Source organism: Amphiura filiformis, chromosome 17, assembly GCF_039555335.1.
Source record: "Amphiura filiformis chromosome 17, Afil_fr2py, whole genome shotgun sequence".
Classification (NCBI taxonomy): Eukaryota; Metazoa; Echinodermata; class Ophiuroidea; order Amphilepidida; family Amphiuridae; genus Amphiura; species Amphiura filiformis.
In genome coordinates, this window is record NC_092644.1 from 51,620,283 (window position 1) to 51,644,085 (window position 23,803).

Sequence of the window (23,803 nt, forward strand, 5' to 3'; positions counted from 1 at the left end):
CCTTTAGGAGGGTCAAAACTTTCAAGGCCCCCAACCCCAAATTTGCATCAGGCCCCCCTAACAAGTGTTTGTGAACGGTCCCTAAAATGAAAAGTTTTACGATTAAATTTTATCGACTTTCTAAGAGTTGAGTTATAGCGTTTTGTGTTTCACAGAAACAACGATGTGTTTCGCCGCGATTCTTTTGTTTGTGTGTTCGTTCGTTTTGGTGTTGGGGTGGTGTTTGTTTATTTATTTGTTTGTTTGCTTGTTTGTTTGTTCGTTCGTTTGTTAGTATGTTTGTTTGTTTGTTTGTTTGTTTAAACGGTCGATCCGTGCGGAGAGGTCCTGATGGGACCAGGCTCGAACAAAATACTCAAACGAGGCTAATAAGGAGCGTATTGACCTTTTTTCCTCTATCCCACAATGCACTATTCCAGGGGGTATGATGACGTAGTTCATCAACCTCATAGATCGTGTGCATCCGATGGTCTTTGCCAGGCCTTTGCAATTATTTTGTCTTAATATGGGCATACTGATTATGGGCATGCGGATTAGGTCTATAAAATGTAAACAAAGTTAAGTTTCAATATAACAGGAAACTTTTTTTGGCGACGACACCATGTCAATAAGAAATGTTGTTTTTTGCCCCCGAAAGGTATCAGTGATCGTGCGCCATTATCATGATTATCGGGGATTCCTTTTTTGTAATGAAGGAACCAGCCGAAATGTCCGTATGTAATGAACATAACTCTGTACTCCCCCGGGGAGATGATGTATTTTGCGACACTCATACCCCCGGAATAGTGCATGATGGGAAAGAGGGAAAAAGGTCTATATCATGCTGGCGCGCGCGGCCTACATGCACTCTAAAATAAACGGACGCCTAAAATTGTGTTCAGGTTTTTAACACCAAAGGTGTTCTAAAATTGTTAAACACGTTAAAGTTATAGGCCTATATTGAAATATTTACCCGTGCTGTCCATGTTTCCTTATTTAACGGTGTTCTGTCACACTAAAGGCTGTTAAGGAGAACAGTTTTTCACGCATTCCAGGCCATAATTAAATATTTTATATTTCAGTGTGTTCAATTTTGAACACCAAGTGTTAAAGAAAAGAACACTGACAGAACACATTTTGGACACCTTTTTTGTAACAGTTTGGGAACACTATGTGTTCTAGAACGTCAATTCAAAATTGAACACATTGAAAAACAAATGCTGAGTACCAAACTATTAGTAGGCCTATTGTGTATTAGGGTCCTATGGGCACCCTGCTCGCGTTTGGCTCGATGTATTGAAATATATAGAAATATCTATTGTATTTTTAAAAGAAGAAATTTTGATTTAAAATTCGTGTTTTTACTACACACTTTAAAAAGATACAAAATCAGAGTGACACCGTGACACCGTACTGACACGATATGAATAAGGGCACTTTCCTATTCATACCAAAGTTTACCTGCAAACCATTCAACCATGTCATATTCGTCATCAAAGGTTATACCCAATAATCTTTTGTCATGTAAATACGAACTCACAATAGATCAATATACCAGTCAATACGTTATACCATACACCAGTGTATAACTGTGTGCCGTTATGTTATAAGTATCAGCGGTTCCTTTTTTGTTTCTCAATTATTATTTCATCGGTGATCATACAACTCTCATATATGTTTTGTCGGGATGATTATTAGAATGTTTAATACAATAAGCATAATCCTGCTGTGGATTGCAGTTTTCACAGTTCCAATCAAAAGTGTGGTGAGTATTAACCTGTACTTTCTACGACTATAGTTGTGTAATGTAAATTACATTATAGGTATAGGCCTACCTGTGAAACGTAAACACATGTAACGTTAACACTCACATATTATGAGTGTTGCTTCTTCGATCAGAGCTTAGATGAAAACGATATATACAACAAGAAAGTACATACACTATACAATAACGTAAAGAGAAGATGCGTGTGAAATAATAGAGAACTACAAACCTGATGGTGCATCATTACCCCGGATTCTTCACAAAAAAAACTAGATTTGCATGATAGGCAAGTCTGGGGTTCTTTTCTAATAATAGCTGAAAATGAACAAAAATTAAATATACGTGTGCTTCAGTATGACTAAATCTCAATACTTTAAAGTTATTTTGTATTTTCATTTAATCGAGAACTCTGCCCACGATAGTTTGATGCAAAGTCAAGTCAAATGCGTAATATCTTCTGCAAATGCGAAGGTCGAGTTCTCAAGTTAATTTTCATATTCAGCGCTAATTCTGTATAGATCTTGCTTTTGAACAACAGACAGATAATTATTATAATGTAAAAAGGAGGAGGGTAAATATTTTTGGCACATCAAAAGGGGGAGGCAAAGATTTTTTGGCACGAAAAGGGGGCAAGCGATTTTTGGCAGACCATTTTGAGAATTCACCACCCCGGGAGTATACATACATAATTTATATTTATTACATAACTCCTGAACATCGTCTTCTTCCTTTCCACTGTCTCTTTGAGAAAGTTTATAAATACCCGAGTTATATTCTAAACTTATTTCTATTTCAGCTCATAGACTTTATGTCTTCAGAAGATCTCAAACGCTATTTCGACGTGTCTTCGATCGATAAAGGTAAACAGACCATTTCTACTTCTGAAGATTAACATTAGATTTCATCAAATAGTTGAAAGAATATTTTGCACATAATATTTTTAGTATTTTGAAATGAGATAGATTATGCTCTTGGATGTGATTCTTCGTGGATTCCCGTTATGTGTATATAGACACTGTAAGAACGGGACTTAAACATGTTAAATTAACTGACGCCCGTATTTCGAAATTTCCCGTAATTTTACGGGAACCGGCCCATAAGCAAAACCGGGAAGCAAAACAGATTTTTGTGATCAGAACCACCTATACATACCTTGAAATTACAGGTTAACCGGAAAATTTGCTACGAGGAGTTTTCCCGTATCAAGTTTGCGGGGACCAGTAAAATTACGGAATTTAAATTTTACTTTCAGCATGTTCAGTGTGTGTAAGCAGCATTAAGAGGGAATTAGGGATACACATGGGTTTGTAGTATTACATGGGGGTGTGGGGGTGGGTGTGGAGGTAGGTAGGTGGTTCTGATCACCAAAATATCTTCTGCTTATACGGGTTGCTTCCCGTAAAATTACCGGAAATTTCGAAATATGCGCGTCCGTTAATTTACGGCCCGTTTTGACAGTGTATGTTTTGATTTTTCTCATATTATAGGACAACATGTACATGGACCAAAATAAAACATATAAAGAAGTGGGCGAGGAAGTGGGTAATGTTTTATTAAATACAATTTGAGCGTGAAATTCAGGTGTATATGTAGACACTTCCAAAGACCAGGACAAAATAAACCATTTATTATGTGACCTAACCAGCAAACACAAAACGTTTTACAGAAAACATTTAAATGTCGGTTATATATTGGGTGTAAAACTTTTAATAACATTTGAAAAACATTTTGAAAATTTAATGCAATACATAATGTTTTGGCAAATTATTTTGCAACATTTTTGCCAAAAACATTTTGCAATAACATTTTGACAACATTTTAAAATGATGTTGTAGTGTGTTTTTCATATAAAACGGTTTAACAATGTTTTCATGACCTTTATATAACCCGACATTTAAATACATATATGTTATTAAAATGTTTTGACCAAAACTAAAACACGTTTACAACACGTTTATAATGTTTAAAAAAGTGTTTCTGTTAGTTTGCTGGGTATAATAAATGAATATACACGTTTCAGGCATAAGAGTGGATACAATTAATATGTAGGCTTAGCTTCGAATCTCAATCTATTATTGGGGTGATTAGGCCTGTCACCTCAGATTTGTTTCAAAACATTTGCAAATCAGTAAATTGTATCCGCTTTAATAATATTAAAAGTGAGAAGATTTGAAAAACGAAAAGAAATGGTTGGTATATCCATAACGTAATAGCTATTAATATCGTCATTATCGTGTCTGTATGCTCATAACATTGATTTGTAATTGTGTTAAGGCATGTAAGGGGTGGGGTATGAACGTTTGGACAGTATTTATTGTGGGACATTAGAGCACATCAGACATATCGAATTGCATTCTGAATACGAAGAATGTCCTTCTGATATCAAATAATTTTGATTTTGTGAAATGCGTAATGTAATAATATAACTATATTTAACTGTACTCGAAGTATTATATAAATCTGATGATTTACAATGTATAATTAAAGTGTATGTAGGTGGGATGAAAAGTCGACGATCAATTGAAAATTTTGACCTTTCGTATTGAAGATATGGATTTTTCCCCAAACACCAAAAAATTAGGTCTTTTGGGAAAAAAATCCATATCTTCAATATGAAAGATCAAAATTTTCAATTGATCGTCGGCTTTTTTCCTCCCAGCTACATACACTTTAAGAATATGTCATTAGATTTATAAAATTTATTTCGAGGACTGTTATATATCAATTTTAATAATTTGTCATAAAATTTGTATCATATCGTGAATTTCATAAAATGAAAATTATTTGATATCAGAAAGACATTCTTCGTATTCAGAATGCAATTCGATAGGTCTGATGTGCTCTCATGTCCTACAAAAAATACTGTCGAAACGCTCAAAACGCTCATTCCAGATCCCTTAAGTTAAAAAAGTTTGGAAAATAACAGAATATATTATATATTGTTCTGTCTCAATCACGAATCACGATATGTTTAAGTCAACATTTAGTATGTATCATTAGTGTAAATTTTAACTGATTCACACCAGCAAGTAGAAAAAATGTTTCGTGGCTATGCTCTTGCTTTGTGTATCAAAATGATTGGTACCCATCAATTGGCCAAGATTGCCACATTAAAACGCTGCTTTGCATTAGCATCCATCGTATTTGAAGAGCTTAGTTTCAAAACCCCTTACATCCAAATTGAGCAATTTTTAGAACACATCAAAAAATCATCAAAAAAATCACTGATATATGGGGGTTTTCAACAAAAGCAGTTTTTGGCGGGATGCTTGGGTAGGATGAGCATCCCGCCAAAAACTGTTTTTGAAACTAAGCTCTTCATTTGTTGATTTATAAAATGGCATAAAACAAACTGTAGTTATTTCAATGGGATCTAATAGCATTTTATTAGACAACAAACCTGATGGGTACCAATCATTTTGATATACCCTGTACATGCAAAATACATGTAGGTCTATGATAATTAATATTATTTTTTCTTATTGCCTCCACAGTTCCCGAATACGAAATCGTCAGTCCATACATTGAAGATGAAAATGGACGGAAGAGACGAGACATTGAAACTGAAGATGAAATGAAAGAAATTAAACTAAAAGCATTTGGTGACAATTTTCACATGAGATTAAAAGAAAACAGATACCTCTTAGCAGATGGACTGGAAATAGAACAATTACATGCTAATGGGACTATAGATAAAATACCATTGGGAAGGAAGCGGTGTTTTTATATAGGTCAGCTGGTATCGCATAATATATCGAGAGTAGCTGTTAGTACTTGCAAAGGCATGGTAAGTAACTGGTAAATCACTCTTTTCTTATTAAACCTGCTAGATACTTCATATATAGTGTCAAGGACACTTTTGTTGAATAAAAATGAAAAATGAAAAAAATTACCTAATTTGCATATTTTATTGGCGGCCATCTTGGATTTTATGGTGTCGGATTTCAAAAGAGTCCAGGAACACAACGAAATATGTTACAAACATAATTCTTTTTTAAATGAAAGATAATAAAGAAACTTAAAAAATGTAGGAATTAGATTTTTATAAAAACATTCCATTTTCTCAGGAAAAGATAAAATCAATTTATAGAGGGCGCTATTGAGTGCAAAATATCCATGTTTTTCTTTATTTTAGATTTGTTTTTCCTTTCATTATAAAATGGAACATTTTATTAAAAATCTAATTCCTACATTTTTTAAGTTTATTTATTATCTTTCATTTGAAAAAAGGAATTAGGTTTCTAACATGTTTCGCTGTGTACCTGGACTATTTTGAAATCCGACACCCAAAAAAAATCCAAGATGGCCGCCAAAAAATATGCAAATTAGGTAATTTTTTCATTTTTCGCTTTTATTCAAACTAAGTGTCCTTGACACTATATATGAAGTGTCTAGCAGGTTTAATAAGAAAAAAGTGTTTTTGGTTTGTCGGACCTGAGATTGAGAGCACACCAGACAAACCACATGTATTCTGATTATGCTTTATGTCATGCTTTTACCATAGTAGCTCATAGTGGCTTTAACCGATTATCAAACAAGCGGTAATTTTGAACCAAATTGTTATTACCATGATTACTCCATATGATTTATTAGAACAACTACATGGGATTTAGACTTAAATTAGACCATGTTAAGGGATCTGGAATGAGCGTTTTGAGCGTTTCGACAGTATTTTTTGTGGGACATGAGAGCACATCAGACATATCGATTGCATTCTGAATACGAAGAATGTCTTTCTGATATTAAATAATTTTCATTTTTTGAAATTCACGATATAATCCAAATTTTATGACAAATTATTAAAATTTGATATTTTTCACATGTTTGATATATAACAGTCCTCGAAGTAAATGTTATAAATCTAATGACATATTCTTAAAGTTTTATGTAGCTGGGAGGAAAAGCCGACGATCAATTTTGATCTTCCATATTGAAGATATGGATTTTTCCCAAAAAAGACCTTAATTTTTTTTGGCGTTTTGGGAAAAAAATTCATATCTTCAATACGAAAGGTCAAAATTTTCAATTGATCGTCGGCTTTTCATCTCACCTACATACACCTTAAGTATAAATCATCAGATTTATAAAGTTTACTTCGAGTACTGTTAAATATCAAAAATATCAATTTTTAATCATTTGCCATAAAATGTGTATTACATTGCGAATTTCAAAGAATCAAAATTATTTGATATCAGAAGGACATTTTTCGTATTCAGAATGCAATTCGATATGTCTGATGTGCTCTAATGTCACATAATAAATACTGTCCAAACGTTCATACCCCACCCCTTAAGCCAAATGGTTATTAGACGTAATGTGTGTCTGGCATAATAGCCATTAGACCAAAATTGTTAGACCAATTGGTAAATGGGATTAGAATAAATGGACGTTGGACTATAGATGGTTATTAGATTTCTTGGTTTATATATCATTTTAGACCTTATGAGGATTAGACGAAGTGGCATTAGATCATTTGGCAGGGAGGGGTGGCCATTGGCGTCCCCATGATCTTAGTGTGAAGGGGCAAACCCGATTTTCGTCCCCATTTGTCAACTTTTTGTCACATGTTTAGTCATTTTAATGAATTTTTACTCTTTGCCGTCGTCATTTTATCCTAAAAAATTGTCTGAGGCAATTTGGCGGCTGCCCCTGGCTATGCCACTGCATGAGGGTGGCGAGAGGAGAGGAAGAAAAGTATAAAAGGGAAGAGGTTCAGGAAGAAAGAGACGGGAGGAAACGAGAGATGAGACGGAAGAGAGAAGTTTAAAAGATGGACAAAATGATGGAGATGTGAGAGGTGAAAAGTATACCGAGAGACGAGATTTGAACTATACTAAAGTACTTGATATGCTAGCCAAATATGTAATATCACACGGAATTACAGTAAATAAAATATTGCAATTTGAACAAAAAAACATTTGCATGTTTTCACTCGAGTATGATATTTTCATTAGCTATTACAAATAAGGCGGATAATCCAATGCTTTTAAGCAAGTTATAACAACTTGCTCTTGAACTAATCTTTTGCACCGTACCAGATTCCGGGACCAGATTTAGAGGAAATACCAGGTTATAGTCCAAATTAATAATCACGAGTGTTTCAAAAGGCACTGAAAACTACATTCTTGTTAAAACAGTTTATGCAGTGACCCTAAATATAGGCCTACACTCTTCTTATGACCTCGGTGGTGATTTTCGTTTGGAATAATGCAACATATTCAAATATAACTCACTGTTTTAATATTCTTACAGAAATGTTTTTAGTCCTTCATGATCCTTGATGTGCGAAGGTTGACAATTGCTGACCTTTGTCGACAAGTGTCAATCGGCCTACAGTGTAGGCCTACTTACTTCAAATTGATACTCGTTCGAGCTGAATTTACATGTATATATAACGCATATAACAGGAATAACAATTATAATGAACAAGAAGATTCAATGCAGTATAAACTTAAAACTTTAAAGCCTGTAAAGTATCCGAGTGTGAGCCGAGTCCTTTTGTGTTCAAGTTCAAATTTGAAGTTATGGATTCATTAAACGATTCTAAACAAAGACAAAGAAGAATTTGGAACAAATCCAACACTTAGTTAATCATTTCACATTTTACATAAATTGGACTAGACTCGGACTGGACTCGGCTTCAAGTCTTTGTTCTTTATCCGACATAAAAGTTGACTCCAGTCCGGAACTCAAGTCCGGACTTGTCGAGAATGAGAACAATACATCACTGCTATACTTTACATGTTCACTGCTATATACTTTACTTGTCAAGGATGAAGTTTCAGGGGGAAAGACTATTTTTGATGATTCTATACGGTGATTTCGATTTTGAGTACGATATCAATTATTGGCAGTATTTTTGCATTCATTCATTCATTCATTCATTCATTCATTTATTCATTCATTTATTTATTTATTTATTTATTTATTTATTTATTTATTTATTTATTTATTTATTTATTTATTTATTTATTTATTTATTTTTATTTATTTTTATTTTATTTTTATATTTTTTTTATTTATTTTTTTAATTTTTTTATTTTTTATTTATTTATTTTTTTTATTATTTATTTATTTATTTATTTTTTTATTTTTTTTATTTATTTATTTATTTTTTTTTATTTAATGTCTTTATTTATTTATTTATTTATTTATTTATTGATTTTTTTATTGATTTTTTTTATTTATTTATTTATGTTTGTTACGTATATGTCTAGTACCGTATTATGCCCAGGTGTTTGGACATATATTTGTAACTTGTTATGATGCCATGAAATTAACGGTTTCATTTTCATTTCAGATGGGCATTATTGCAATGGAGAAAGAAAACCTATTCATCCGTCCTCTCAGAGACGATCACGCAGCCGAATATAGGCGAAGACGTAGGGATGTAGACAATCCACATATTATTTATAAAAGAAGTATAGATGATGAAGGCAAGCCAAAATATGAAAGAGGAGCTAACGCTACACACTTCTGTGCTCTTGATCCAGGTTAGTTTTCATTCTTGATTGGTTAGATCATTAGGGCGAGTTTCCCGACAGGAGTCTTATTAAGCCGTAGTCTTAAGGTGGCCTTGAGGCTACTAAGCCTAGCCCGCTCTCGAAGCCCGAGTCTTAACTCTAGCTGGATTTCTTCAACGCAAATTCAACCTAGTCTTAGTGGCCTTGCAGGCTTAACGCTTGACAACCTCGTCCCTTTCAACCAGCGACTCAATTGTATAGGGTGTTGGAGGTAGATGTACATAAGCTGTGTTCCTCACGGTTTACCGTACTAACAAGGTTGCCGTCTCATTATCGCAATGTTCCCGGCGCAAAGACTAGCCTGGACCCGCGGTCTTGTGCTTGGGCTTATACCGTACACAACATGATGCAAAAATATTGTGTCTGTTTTTGTGTCTTTTATGTATTATTTTAATTCCACTTGACTTTTTATGAGTCCAACTGGTATGAATGATACGTCTATGCTTTATACTCGTGATTTATTCTTTGCATCCCAAAAAGGGTAAAACTGTAAGCCTAATGGAAAGGAATCTGTGATTCCCCTAAAAAGGAAAGCAACCAACGTGCTATCTACTGCTGATATCAGTAGTCTTCTCAGATCTCACATGAAGTTATCTGTTGGTACAATATTTTGTAATCATTTAAGTAGAAGATATAGCAATATTATATGCATCTTATCCGTAAATTCAGTTTTAATACCGCATGCATTATTGTTTCGTGTCAAATATTTACTATATCTTTACCAATTTTGTCCTTCTTCTATTGTATTAAATTGATGTCCAACCTGGTATAATATAGGCACTCCAAAATAATATTGTAATAAGCCTACTTATGAAAAGTACGAGTATCAAACTATTAAGGCTTGGATAGGGACAGGTGGTATCATATATGTCTTCATGATGATGATGATGATGATGATGACGACGATGACGATGATGATGATGATGATGATGATGATGATGATGATGATGATGATTATGATTATGATGATGATCATGATGATGATGAAAGAATTTTTTTTAAATTATATTCGTTGTTAAAAAAAACATCATTCAAAATGAGTAGGTCTTATAATAGCAACAGCTACTTAAAAAAATTCAACTAACTTAAATGAACACTAAAATAAAATGCTGACATGTTCAACTAAATCGAACAATTACTTACCCACAGTGGCGTAACTAGACATTTTCATTTGGGGTGGGGTGGGGGAAAGCGGGGGCAAACATAACAAATGAGGGGCAGGCATCGTTCATGCTGTTTGACATGGGGGGAGGTGGGATTGAAAAATCTTTAAGGTATTAAAGCTGGTGACATATAGGCCAATGGTACAAAAGTGGGATAAATGCAATTTATTTAACCTTCAAAATTGAGTTTTTAAGGTTAAAATGACCAAATAATGAGGTTAATTAATAACTCTCAGAAGTAGGCCTAATTTACCTTTTTTTCATGGGGGGCAAGAGCTCCCCCTGCTCCCCCCCCCCTGGTTACGCGACTGCTTACTCATGTTAATTGAAAGACCGTCAAAATATGAAAGATAAACTTTGCGTTACAATTTAAATAATTTGTAAATTGAAATAGACCAAGGCTTACGACCTAAGACCTGCTCTGAGGCAGGGCCAAGAAAAGCCGCTGTAAGCCTGGTCTAACAGGCTTGCGTAGACTACGGCTACAGAAGACTGATTTCGAGAAATGCAAATTTTACTGAAGCCTGGGGCTAATCCTACAAGCCTGGCCCACGGGCTAACGAAGCCTCGAGGCTATGGTAGCCGTGCTTCGGGAAATACGTTTTCAGTTAAGCCTGGTCTTACGACCTCTTAAGCCTTGAGGCTAGACAAGCCAATTGCTAAGCCACCCGTCGAGAAATTCGCCCTTAGTGTCTTCGTGATAACATTAATAAAACATTTAAGGTGGTACTACACCCCCTGATAAATTTTGTGACTAATTTTGCATTTTTCTCAAAAAATAACTGCACACTGCAAAGTTATGTATATTATAGGGGCAAGGCATCCAATTACTTCACTGAAATTTCAGTGATTCAAGACAAGTGGTTCATTGATATATGTTGAGGCACATTCTATAGCGGTACCTCTTTTCTTACCATAAGTAACGTGCCGCTTGTCTTGAGTCCCTGAAATTCAAGTGTATAGTAACTAGATTCCTTGCCCTATAATGATATATACATATGACTTTTGTGTAGTGTTTTATGTGTTATTATTTTTTGAGAAAAATGCAAAAATAGTCACAAATTTATCAAGGGTGTAGTACCACCTTAAAGTCAATAAACGAATACGAAGAATGTCCTTGATAGTAATTTTGATTTTTTTTTAATTCGCAATGTAATACACATTTTATGGCAAATGATTAAAAATTGATATTTTTGATATTTAACAGTACTCGAATTAAACTTTATAAATCTGATGATTTATACTTAAAGTGTATGCAGGTGGGATGAAAGGCCGACGATCAATTGAAAATTTTGACCTTTCGTATTGAAGATATGGAATTTTTTCCCAAAACACCCAAAAAAATAGGTCTTTTGGGGAAAAATCCATATCTTCAATATCAAGGTCAACATTTTTAATTGATCGTCGGCTTTTCCTCCCAGCTACATACACTTTAAGAATATATCATTAGATTTACAAAATTTATTTCGAGGACTAGCTGTTATATATCAAAAATTTTAAAAATATCAAATTTTAATCATTTGTCATAAAATTTGTATTATATCGTGAATTTCAAAATATGAAAATTATTTGATATCAGAAAGACATGCTTCGTATTCAGAATGCAATTCGATACGTCTGAGGTGCTCTCATGTCCTACAAAAATACTGTCAAAACGCTCATTCCAGATCCCTTAAGTCAGTAGTCACACCTGCAAATTCTTTCTTATCATGCATAATGTTTACCATGGCACACCATGCATTGTACATGTTTATTATGCTGCCTAACTGTTTTCAAGAACTGAATGCATGTGTACCGGCATGACCGACAGGTAGATTCTCATTTTTTTCAATAATCATTTATCGCTTAGGATCACTGGTTTCATTTACTCGACGTAGGAACCAGCAGACAATAGTGCCCTTTGTTATTGCCCTTCACACACTGAATTCAATTGAAACCCATGAGTCATACTGTGAGTTGTAGAAATTCAATGTGGCCTATATTGGAATGAACTTGAATCAAGCAAAATGAGCCTAATTTCCCGGGCAATATAGATAAGTGCTGTATCATCACAACTGTACTGTACATCAATTTTTTTTCGAAGGAAGGAACAAGCAAGCAAATAAATAAATGAAAGAAAGAAAACAAATGAATGAAAGAAAGAAAACAAAGAAACGCAAACAACGAATAAAGATACAAAGTCAATCAATTAATAAAATTAATTAGTTGCGCGTATTCATTATGCTTATTATTTATTATACCATGTATACCGCAGAGTGAATGAGTGACGCTAACATCTACCACTGCAGCAAATTTGGGATGGGGATCCTCTAACCAAAGTATTCTGGCTAGAATACTTTGATCTTAAACGCATAATACAGTTTCATGTATTGTAACAATTTGTAAGCCTGTTTTCATATTAAACATGCATATATAGCGACACCCAAATAAATCGGTACCTTTACTATACCATGTAAACATAATGCACGCTAAATTAAATGCCTTAGATAGTTTTTGGTGTTATTTGCGCTTCATTTCCCATGGTTATTTATTTATACTATTTATCATCAACAATGTTTTGATTTTGTAGCAATCTTTGACAAACCTTGGTGATGACTAATATCATGATCAGGTCCATGTTAGAATAATTGTCCTGCTTGTGGTTTCATGAACCTAAAACAAAGTTACCTCCACAGGTGACTTTGTTCAAATTTTTGCAGAAGAAAAAACACAATGAGAGTTCAGTCAGTATACAATTTGATATAGAGTTAGTTCATTTATTTCATACATGTCACTGGAATATATCTCACTATGGACCAGAATGGCCTCATCCCAATGACATAATTCAATAACCTCAATTAAGCAATCATAGTGCAAAATTTGACCTCAAGTTTCAGAGGATGAGTTTTTGTACCCAAATTTTCAAATGCCATTCAATGAATGCACAAATGTATTAGGGTTAAAGAACTATGCCCCTGATAGATGAGCATGTTTTGGATTCTAGTGTCTAGTGAAAGTTGGCAACAATATGATTTATTATTTTACTGTTTATATAGGTTTGTTTAAAATGTACACGGGTCACAGAATGAAGCACATCCTATTTGGATTGACATAATTATTCCCATGACTATTCAAAGTTCGTTGTAGTACGTAAATGATAATGAACCGAATGACTTGGTAATTTGCATTATATTATTACCTTTGTCAAACTTCTTATTCAATAACAACAATGAAATGGTTGCCGACTTGTAAAATAGAACGTGATTCATAAATGTGACACATTCTAGCCAAAGGAGGCATTTTTGAAAATTGAGTTTGATTATTACCTTATTAGGTTAAAACACCAAGGGTCTAGCATACTTGTTTCTAAAAGTTATGAACTTATTTTACGTCTATTTTCTTATATATTTTGTTGTTTTTTTACTCCATGTTTATGCCCTATGGGCCTCCATGAACCAGATCGCGATTTGCATTTTTCATGGACCAGATCGCGATTTGTATTTTCATTTTAGCAATGGAAATACATGTTTTGAACTAACAATATGGTCGCTCAATCCATATCGTTTAAATCAAGGATACTTTTCATTCTGAATCGTAACCTTTGTAACATTTGGCACTTACACTCTTGTAGCCACTAAAGCGTCCATATAATATCATGTGATATAATAAAACGGACGAGTAAGTTGCGATTGCATTCAGATGATTTTATACATAACGAGTGTTGAGATGTTCAATTTGCAGATCAGTGTCAATCTTAGAACAGTTTCGTGAAAATGCATTATTAGAATAATTGCCCATTACTCTCTATCATCGATAATTTTATAGTGAGTCAGTCACGAAATCGGTCCAGGTAGGATCCATTTTGTACCAACAACAGAACTGTTCATTGTGTCTGTACATGTTGGTACCGAAATGACTATTATAATAAAATAACAAATAAAACATTATCAACAAAATTACGTCACAAAATATCAAATACCATCGATCATTACAAAACTACGATCAAAGCGTCAAGCTAGTATAAGTTTTAGGGAGACACTGTGATATTCTATAGGTTAAAACCTATTAACATAGTGTTATTTTCATTTTATTCGAGTTTGGTTTAAGACTCAATTACCTTAGTTTCTTCTCAGAACCAGATAATACCCAAACAAACACAAAATGTTTTTATAACGTGTTCGTGACATTTTCAAATTTTCCTTTTCAAATTATTTTAAAAGCATAATTTTCAGTAACAATATGGTGTTTGTGGCAACCAAACTTCAGTTTAAATGAATAGCCGGGTTTTTACCTCCCTGCTCCTTTCAGTTGAATAGACCCTTTGGGCGTCCGGCGTCCCTCACCTTCACTTTTCATTACTTCCCAGCAAACACAAAAATGTTTTAACTAAGTTATATTTTGGTTTTTGGTTTAGGTAAAACGTTTTAATAACATTAAAATGTCGGGTTATATAAAGGTCATGATAACGTTTTAAAACGTTTTGTATGAAAACAAGCTACAACAATATTTTTGAATGTTTTCAAAAAATGTTATTGTAAACTATTTTTGCAAACAGTTTTGCCAAATATTTTGTCAATACTTAAATAACATTATGTTAAAAACATGTTAATAACATTTAAATGTCGGGTTATATAAAGGTCATGAAAATGTTTTTAAAACGTTATTGCAAATATTTTGGGCAAACATTTTTCGCAAAATATTTTTTCAACCCCAAAATAACATTCTGTTTAGAATGTTTTGTATCAAGATTTCAAAATGTTTTTGGAATGTTATTAAAACGTTTTATACCCTTTATATAACCCGACATTTAAACGTTTTCTGTAAAACATTTTTGTTTGCCGAGCAGTCGATTATCAAATAATGTTTTTTAAGGTTATGAAACCGTTTTATACTCTTAATATACCCTTTATATAACCCGACATTTAAGCGTTTTCTGACAACCATTTATAACCTTTTGCGAATGATGTCGAAAACGTTTTATGTTTGCTGGGTTTACACATGAAACGATTAAACACGAAACAAGCCTGTAGAATTAACCGCCTTCTTTCTGTTTTCGTTTCCTTTTTCAGATTATTATGAAAATGCCACGTATTTTCATGATGTCGTCAAACTTTCCAAACATAAAGAGGCATACTTGAAGAAAAATAAAAGCGTACACACCATCAAAAAGAGAGCCGTCGGTTGTTCCGTTAAATTTATTGAAATTCGCCTGTTGATCGACAGAGACATGTTGAGTTACCATGGCCAAGATGCAATCGATTACACCATCACTCTTATGAACACTGTAAGTACTTCAAGTAAGGTTTACACTTTAAAACATATTCTTCATCTTGATGTCCATTGTATCTTTTGGTGTTTTTTTTTCAAGCATTGTTTCACCTATTTTTACCATATTGTGATTATATTAATCGCAAAATTTCTTTCTGGATAAATTTACTCCATTCAATTTTGCTTAATTATATTATGCTCAACTTAACACGAATTACGACTCAAAACGAAGCAAATACAATAACATTGGTATCAGTGTATAATTTCCACTTCTTAGTTTAACATGCATGGAGATTAAAGGTGAACAGAATGTATACAATATTGGTATCAGTGTACGCTTTCCACTTCTTGGCTTAACATGCATGAAGAATAAAAGTGAAGAGAATGTATACAATATTGGTATCAGTGTACGCTTTCCACTTCTTGGCTTAACATGCATGAAGAATAAAAGTGAAGAGAATGTATACAATATTGGTATCAGTGTACGCTTTCCACTTCTTGGCTTAACATGCATGAAGAGTAAAAGTGAAGAGAATGTATACAATATTGGTATCAGTGTACGCTTTCCACTTCTTGGCTTAACATACATGAAGATTAGAAGTGAAGAGAATGTATACAATATTGGTATCAGTGTACGCTTTCCACTTCTTGGCTTAACATGCATGAAGAATAAAAGTGAAGAGAATGTATACAATATTGGTATCAGTGTACGCTTTCCACTTCTTGGCTTAACATGCATGAAGAATAAAAGTGAAGAGAATGTATACAATATTGGTATCAGTGTATGCTTTCCACTTCTTGGCTTAACATGCATGAAGAATAAAAGTGAAGAGAATGTATACAATATTGGTATCAGTGTACGCTTTCCACTTCTTGGCTTAACATGCATGAAGAATAAAAGTGAAGAGAATACATACAATATTGGTATCAGTGTACGCTTTCCACTTCTTGGCTTAACATGCATGAAGAATAAAAGTGCAGAGAATGTATACAATATTGGTATCAGTGTACGCTTTCCACTTCTTGGCTTAACATGCATGGAGATTACAAGTGAAGAGAATGTATACAATATTGGTATCAGTGTACGCTTTCCACTTCTTGGCTTAACATGCATGAAGAATAAAAGTGAAGAGAATACATACAATATTGGTATCAGTGTACGCTTTCCACTTCTTGGCTTAACATGCATGAAGAATAAAAGTGAACAGAATACATACAATATTGGTATCAGTGTACGCTTTCCACTTCTTGGCTTAACATGCATGAAGATTAAAAGTGCAGAGAATGTATACAATATTGGTATCAGTGTACGCTTTCCACTTCTTGGCTTAACATGCATGGAGATTACAAGTGAAGAGAATGTATACAATATTGGTATCAGTATACGCTTCCCACTTCTTGGCTTAACATGCATGGAGATTACAAGTGAAGAGAATACATACAATATTGCTCTCAGTGCACGCTTTCCACTTCTTCCACTTCCTGGCTTAACATGCATGAAGATTAAAAGTGAAGAGAATATATATGATATTGGTATCAGTGTACGCTTTCCACTTCTTGGCTTAACAACATGAAGAATAAAGTGTACAGAAGGTATATACAAAAAAGCCTATTCATTTATGACTAATGTCGCAGTCAAGATGTGCGCATCAATGATTTGTTTTTGTTTTGTTTTAGGTGGCAGCCAGATTTGCGGAGACCTCATTAGGTGCATTGGTGCACCTGCATATCGCAAAACTTGAAACGATCATGACAGACAGTGTAAGTGCGATCATTTCTACTTTTGCACAATGATTTGAAAAACATGAATATGTATGTGAATATGTATGTTTGTCAAAATTTTGAAAATGCTCCCTCAAAATAGTCAAAAAAATATGGACATTTTTGAGAAATTCCACATTGCCAAAATTTTGAATTTGTCGAATCATGCGTAATACGTTTATTTATATTTCTGTTTTCATTTTTTTTAAATACTGTCATAAGCTTTATGAAAATTTGACAATTATACTACCGTACTTTGTTGATGAAGCAAGGTGACATTAGCGTCAAAGAAGCACGCCGTCGGTCCAAGGCTAAAGAAAATAATTATAAGCTCGAACAAGTCTTCGATTATTTCTTATTTTATACCTTTTAATTATTTGATACTTCCAGTATACAGATCAGAACGGTAATAACTTACAGATCTCTGCAGTTGGTCAGACTACCCTAGAGAGTTTAGCAGCATTTCAACGTAACTCCTACGTATATGATGACAATGACCCAAATCACTGGGATGTCGCAGTTATGGTGACAAGGTAAGCTTGGTGCGTGGGGTATTGGTGTATTTTTAATACTGAGCATTGGGAGTGACTCTAAATCACCGCAGATTTACCCAATATATTTCTGAGGCAAGTTATCTTCTGAATAGCCCGTAGAGAGAGTTGGGCAATTCAAGTATGATGTAGTCTACCGTACTACTTACCACAGCAAACTTAAAACCACTTAAATTTATCACAGCATTCATGACAATATACTATAATCATGACGTGAGACACCAGTAAAATAGTTGTAACTATCCTGCTGGTGTCTCAAACTTAAAAGTTTGGTACAAGACATTGGAATGAAGTATCAGTGTATATTTGCTAAATCAGAAGTATTCTTCGCTCATTGTACACTTACATTTTATAGCGAGAATAAATGCAGCACCATTGGTATCAGTGTTTACAAGCTTTCGACTTCCTCGATCATGCGTACAGATTGAAAATGTAGAGAATTATGTATAAAACAGTCAGTAGTACGATTGCCTTTTATTGGCTTAACATACATAGAGCTTACAAGCTTCAAAATTTGTATCAATGTACGCTTTCTTGGTGTACCATGCGGGATGATTAAAGTGAAACAATGTATACAATATTGGTATCGGTGTACGCTTTCCACTTCTTGGTGTAACATGCATGAATATTAAAAGTGAAGAGAATGTATACAATATTGGTATCGGTGTACGCTTTCCACTTCTTGGATTAACATGCATGAAGATTAGAAGTGAAGAGAATGTATACAATATTGGTATCAGTGCACGCTTTCCACGTCTTGGATTAACATGCATGGAGATAAGAAGTGAAGAGAATGTATACAATATTGGTATCAGTGTACGCTTTCCACTTCTTGGTGTAACATGCATGAATATTAAAAGTGAAGAGAATATATACAATATTGGTATCGGTGTACGCTTTCCACTTCTTGGATTAACATGCATGAAGATTAGAAGTGAAGAGAATGTATACAATATTGGTATCAGTGTACGCTTTCCACTTCTTGGTGTAACATGCATGAAGATTAGAAGTGAAGAGAATGTATACAATATTGGCGTCAGTGTACGCTTTCCACGTCTTGGCTTTACATGCATGAAGAATACAAGTAAAGAGAATGCATACAATATTGGTATCAGTGTACGCTTTCCACTTCTTGGATTAACATGCATGAAGAATAAAAGTGAAGAGAATATATACAATATTGGTATCAGTGTACGCTTTCCACGTCTTGGCTTTACATGCATGAAGATTACAAGTGAAGAGAATGTATGCAATATTGGTATCAGTGTACGCTTTCCACTTCTTGGCTTAACATGCATGAAGAATAAAAGTGAAGGGAATGCATACAATATTGGTATCAGTGTACGCTTTCCACTTCTTGGATTAACATGCATGAAGAATAAAAGTGAAGAGAATATACAATATTGGTATCAGTGTACGCTTTCCACGTCTTGGCTTTACATGCATGAAGAATACAAGTGAAGAGAATGTATGCAATATTGGTATCAGTGTACGCTTTCCACTTCTTGGCTTAACATGCATGAAGAATAAAAATGAAGAGAATGCATACAATATTGATATCAGTGTACGCTTTCCAATTCTTGGCTTAACATGCAGGAAGATTACAACATGTACAAGTGAAGTGAATGTATACAATATTGGTATCAGTGTACGCTTTCCACTTCTTGGCTTAACATGCAGGAAGATTACAACATGTACAAGTGAAGTGAATGTATACAATATTGGTATCAGTGTACGCTTTCCACTTCTTGGCTTAACATGCAGGAAGATTACAACATGTACAAGTGAAGTGAATATATACAATATTGGTATCAGTGTACGCTTTCCACTTCTTGGCTTAACATGCAGGAAGATTACAACATGTACAAGTGAAGTGAATGTATACAATATTGGTATCAGTGTACGCTTTCCACTTCTTGGCTTAACATGCAGGAAGATTACAACATGTACAAGTGAAGTGAATGTATACAATATTGGTATCAGTGTACGCTTTCCACTTCTTGGCTTAACATGCATGAAGAATAAAAGTGAAGAGAATGCATACAATATTGATATCAGTGTACGCTTTCCACTTCTTGGCTTAACATGCATGAAGAATAAAAGTGCAGAGAATGTATACAATATTGGTATCAGTGTACGCTTTCCAATTCTTGGCTTAACATGCCGGAAGATTACAACATGTACAAGTGAAGTGAATGTATACAATATTGGTATCAGTGTACGCTTTCCACTTCTTGGCTTAACATGCAGGAAGATTACAACATGTACAAGTGAAGTGAATATATACAATATTGGTATCAGTGTACGCTTTCCACTTCTTGGCTTAACATGCAGGAAGATTACAACATGTACAAGTGAAGTGAATGTATACAATATTGGTATCAGTGTACGCTTTCCACTTCTTGGCTTAACATGCATGAATACATTGTATATAATATTGGTATGCATCACGACTTCATACTCCTGCTGTTGCTGAATGCAGATGATGATGATTAATGATGATGATATTGATGATGATAATTTATGAGGGGTTTTGACAGTTTTCTTATCTTTGCTTTGTCTTTAACACGTGTACAGAAAGAATCTACGTTACGGGTCCAGCACTGCTTTACAAGGTATTGCATTTGAGGATGGTACTTGTGATGTGACCTATGGCGCTGGTCTCGCCCAGGACAGTGGACTAGCAGCAGGACAGATTATTGCCCACGAATTAGGACACACGTAAGGGATGCTTAATTAACGTAATTTCATGTTAATATAATCTCCGTAACGTTGTACTTTGAATGAACAACTTCACAAGGTGTGTCAATGCTTTGGGGTCACATATCTGTAAAGTTTTATTTCCACTGATTAGTCACAGGGGTATATGCAGGATTTTAAAAACGATAAGGATTTACTGCTTTCTTTTTTCTCTTTATTTACGTGCAATAATTTCGTAATATATTCTTATCAGAAAAATGATCAAGTGTTTCACGGATTATACTTACTCTAAACACAGTTAGTATTTGAACTTAGAAAATGAATCATATTATGACCCATATTATAGTTCACAGGCCTATACATTTTTGTAATTTTTAAATTACAATGAAAGTACGTGGTGATATACCATTTCATACTCCATATAAATTCGTTATCTTTTCAATCTATTCTACAGGTTGGGGTTAGATCATGATGGCTCTGGTCCTAATGCTAACTGTCCTGATAACGTCAATGTAATGTCCTCCGCAAGACCATACGGTGCCGGTGCATATAAATGGTCTACTTGCAGTCGACAGCAGTTCGATCAATATCTAAGGTATAGTATTTTGGCACTTTGAAAATTTGTGTTCTTTATGTCGTTTCCAAGAAGGGCTGAAGCAGTGAAAAGAGCATATCCATTCGTAGAGCGGAAGCTTGCATATTCTCAGACAACGGACTCAGTCACCATCACTGATACCGCTTTTTTAATTTGTCCGGTCCGAAATTTAAGTAAATTTGGCAGGTGCCTATTTTTGGAAAGCCTTTGAATCAGTCTACTTTACAGTAAACAAGATTTGTAAACAAGACTTGTGAAGACAGATCATTCCAGTATAATCATGGTATAACAAATTCCAATGCTGTGTTATTTTGTAGTGATCCTGGTAGGAGTAGCTGCTTGAACGACGTACCAGTCCGCGTTTCAATCCACCCTGTCAATTCAGGGGCTTTACCTGGCTATCAAGTCATCACAGCAGATGAGCAGTGTAGATTACTCGATAGCGAATATACAGGAATGTGCAATTCTAATTCAAACCAGGTGGAGGTGAGAGGGAGCTTAATAATATTTGTTTTAAACAATAATAAATGAATGAGATTTAGTACGTATGTTTTCCAAATATGCAACAAAGTAATTCAGTGCTTTTTCTTCATTATTTATCAACTTTCAAATACACAATCACTTATAAATCTGTGAATGATGTTGTTGTTGTTTCAGACAATATGTGAGCGTTTGTTGTGCACACGACGTGACAACAGGTGTTTTTACCAGGTACCTGCTGCTGAAGGTACTGCCTGTGGCCAGGGAAAGGTAAGTTATCACCAGGAGTTCCCAAGATTGTCTAACATGATGATAACTTTTAAGGCGTATACTCAAACCGTTTTCATTTAGCTCTTGATTGAAGCCTCAGTGACAGAGAAGGTCCAGGCGAGCCAGCTCTGTGACCAAGAACGCCAGAGAAATGGCACAGTAAACTAGAAATTCCTAGTTATCTAGAAACCCCACTCACCATTCGGTCACTCTTCAGATTAGTGTGAGAAGGGTGTGGCATAGTAATTCTTATTTTTTCTTCCTATTTTTTATTGGGTGGGAAAATATAGGTTGGCTTGGCGCAAAGCTAATATCCGGGGCTAATATTCGTTCTCCGTGATCTCTCCGTGAGATTCACATACAGTCATGAAGCATGCATATGTCACTGATATTTAGATTGTTATATCTTCTCCCAAATAGCTATATTTTCTAACATCACATATCACGACCAACCTCTTTACGGTCCGTTTCTCCCCGGTTTCTTTATAGTGGTGTATATCAGGTGCATGTGTGTCCTCAGCAGGTCAGTTTCCTAGTGCCGTTAATGGAGGCTGGTCTTCATGGGCGTCCTACAGTCAGTGCTCACGAACCTGCGGAGGAGGTGTACGAACAAGGGAAAGATGTTGTGATAACCCTAAGTAAGTGATAAATCCCCGCTACATTTAGATTTATGTAAGTGAACCAGAAGTGTACCCCATCCTTAGGAGGGGACATTATAGGTCGTTTGTACTGTGTACAAAGAGCCATTCCTTTAACACATGTATTATATTGAGGGGTTTTTCAAAGATATTTAATGGATATCCCATTCTTATAATTTAATAAATAGATTATAATTAATCTTATAATTTAATAAAACATATTTCGCACCTTCTGTTTTGAATACAGGCCTGAAAATGGCGGTACCCCATGCTCAGGAGTATCCTCGGAAATTGAACTCTGTAACACAGAGGTAAGTTCTGCCATGTCTTACGTAATTTGTCATCGATCGACACCATTTATCTATACTTTATACATCGTTGCTTTGTAGACAAAATCTCACAGGCTGGAGTGTCCATCTTTCTTTCGAAGCGATTGGGACAGACTCTTCCTTCTTCCATGACATATTGCTGCAGGATCGATACACCTGCTCCACAACTAGTCTGTTACCATCCGGGCATTGCATATTAAAAGCTGGTACCCATTTGTATATCTGGCTGGGGAGAGGCAATAGAGCCATGCCTAAGTGCTCAACATATTGGCGCCACAAGGATTCGAACCCACGACCTCGAACTACCTGCGATTATGAGTTAGACCACTGCGCTATACCGTGCCCCCACTGGTTTTAAAATTAGGCACATTTTTAAATAGAAGGTTTTGATTTCAAAGTTCAAATGTACATAGGCGATATTTTTTGTTCTCTGTCCAGCGACGACATGCAGAATTATTGTGTCTCTTGGACGATTTTCCGACTTCCACCAACATTACTTCAATTTATTTTCGTTACACTGATATATTACTGTTTTATATTTTGCGTCGCAGGCTTGTACTACATCTCAGCCAGAGTTTGCTCATCAGCAATGTGAGGCTACTGCCAATGATCCCTGGCAAGGAGGCTACTACACATGGGAAGCGTACTTTCAAGATCAAACCGGTGGGTTCAAGACACTAGGATCCACAACATGCTCATCTATCAGGGGCACAGTTCTTTAACCCCAATACATTTGTACATTTATTGAATGAACTTAAAAAATTGGGTACAAAATCTCATACTCTGCAACTTGGGGTCAAAT

At 34.8% G+C, this 23,803-nt stretch overlaps 1 protein-coding gene across 1 annotated transcript in view; it reads left to right on the forward strand.

Annotated features, from left to right (window-relative positions):
- Positions 1-1,582: 1,582 nt before the first annotated feature.
- Positions 1,583-23,803, forward strand: part of LOC140137942 (A disintegrin and metalloproteinase with thrombospondin motifs 6-like) — a 55,333-nt gene continuing 33,112 nt past the window's right edge. Inside the window, exons 1-14 of the mRNA XM_072159745.1 lie at positions 1,583-1,744; positions 2,541-2,604; positions 5,239-5,531; positions 9,045-9,237; positions 15,479-15,693; positions 17,355-17,438; positions 17,829-17,971; positions 20,567-20,710; positions 21,144-21,284; positions 21,602-21,770; positions 21,942-22,034; positions 22,524-22,672; positions 22,920-22,983; positions 23,553-23,664. Coding sequence (XP_072015846.1) covers positions 1,667-1,744; positions 2,541-2,604; positions 5,239-5,531; positions 9,045-9,237; positions 15,479-15,693; positions 17,355-17,438; positions 17,829-17,971; positions 20,567-20,710; positions 21,144-21,284; positions 21,602-21,770; positions 21,942-22,034; positions 22,524-22,672; positions 22,920-22,983; positions 23,553-23,664 — 1,942 coding nt within the window. The 5' untranslated portion in view covers positions 1,583-1,666. The remainder of the gene's footprint in view (positions 1,745-2,540; positions 2,605-5,238; positions 5,532-9,044; positions 9,238-15,478; positions 15,694-17,354; positions 17,439-17,828; positions 17,972-20,566; positions 20,711-21,143; positions 21,285-21,601; positions 21,771-21,941; positions 22,035-22,523; positions 22,673-22,919; positions 22,984-23,552; positions 23,665-23,803) is intronic.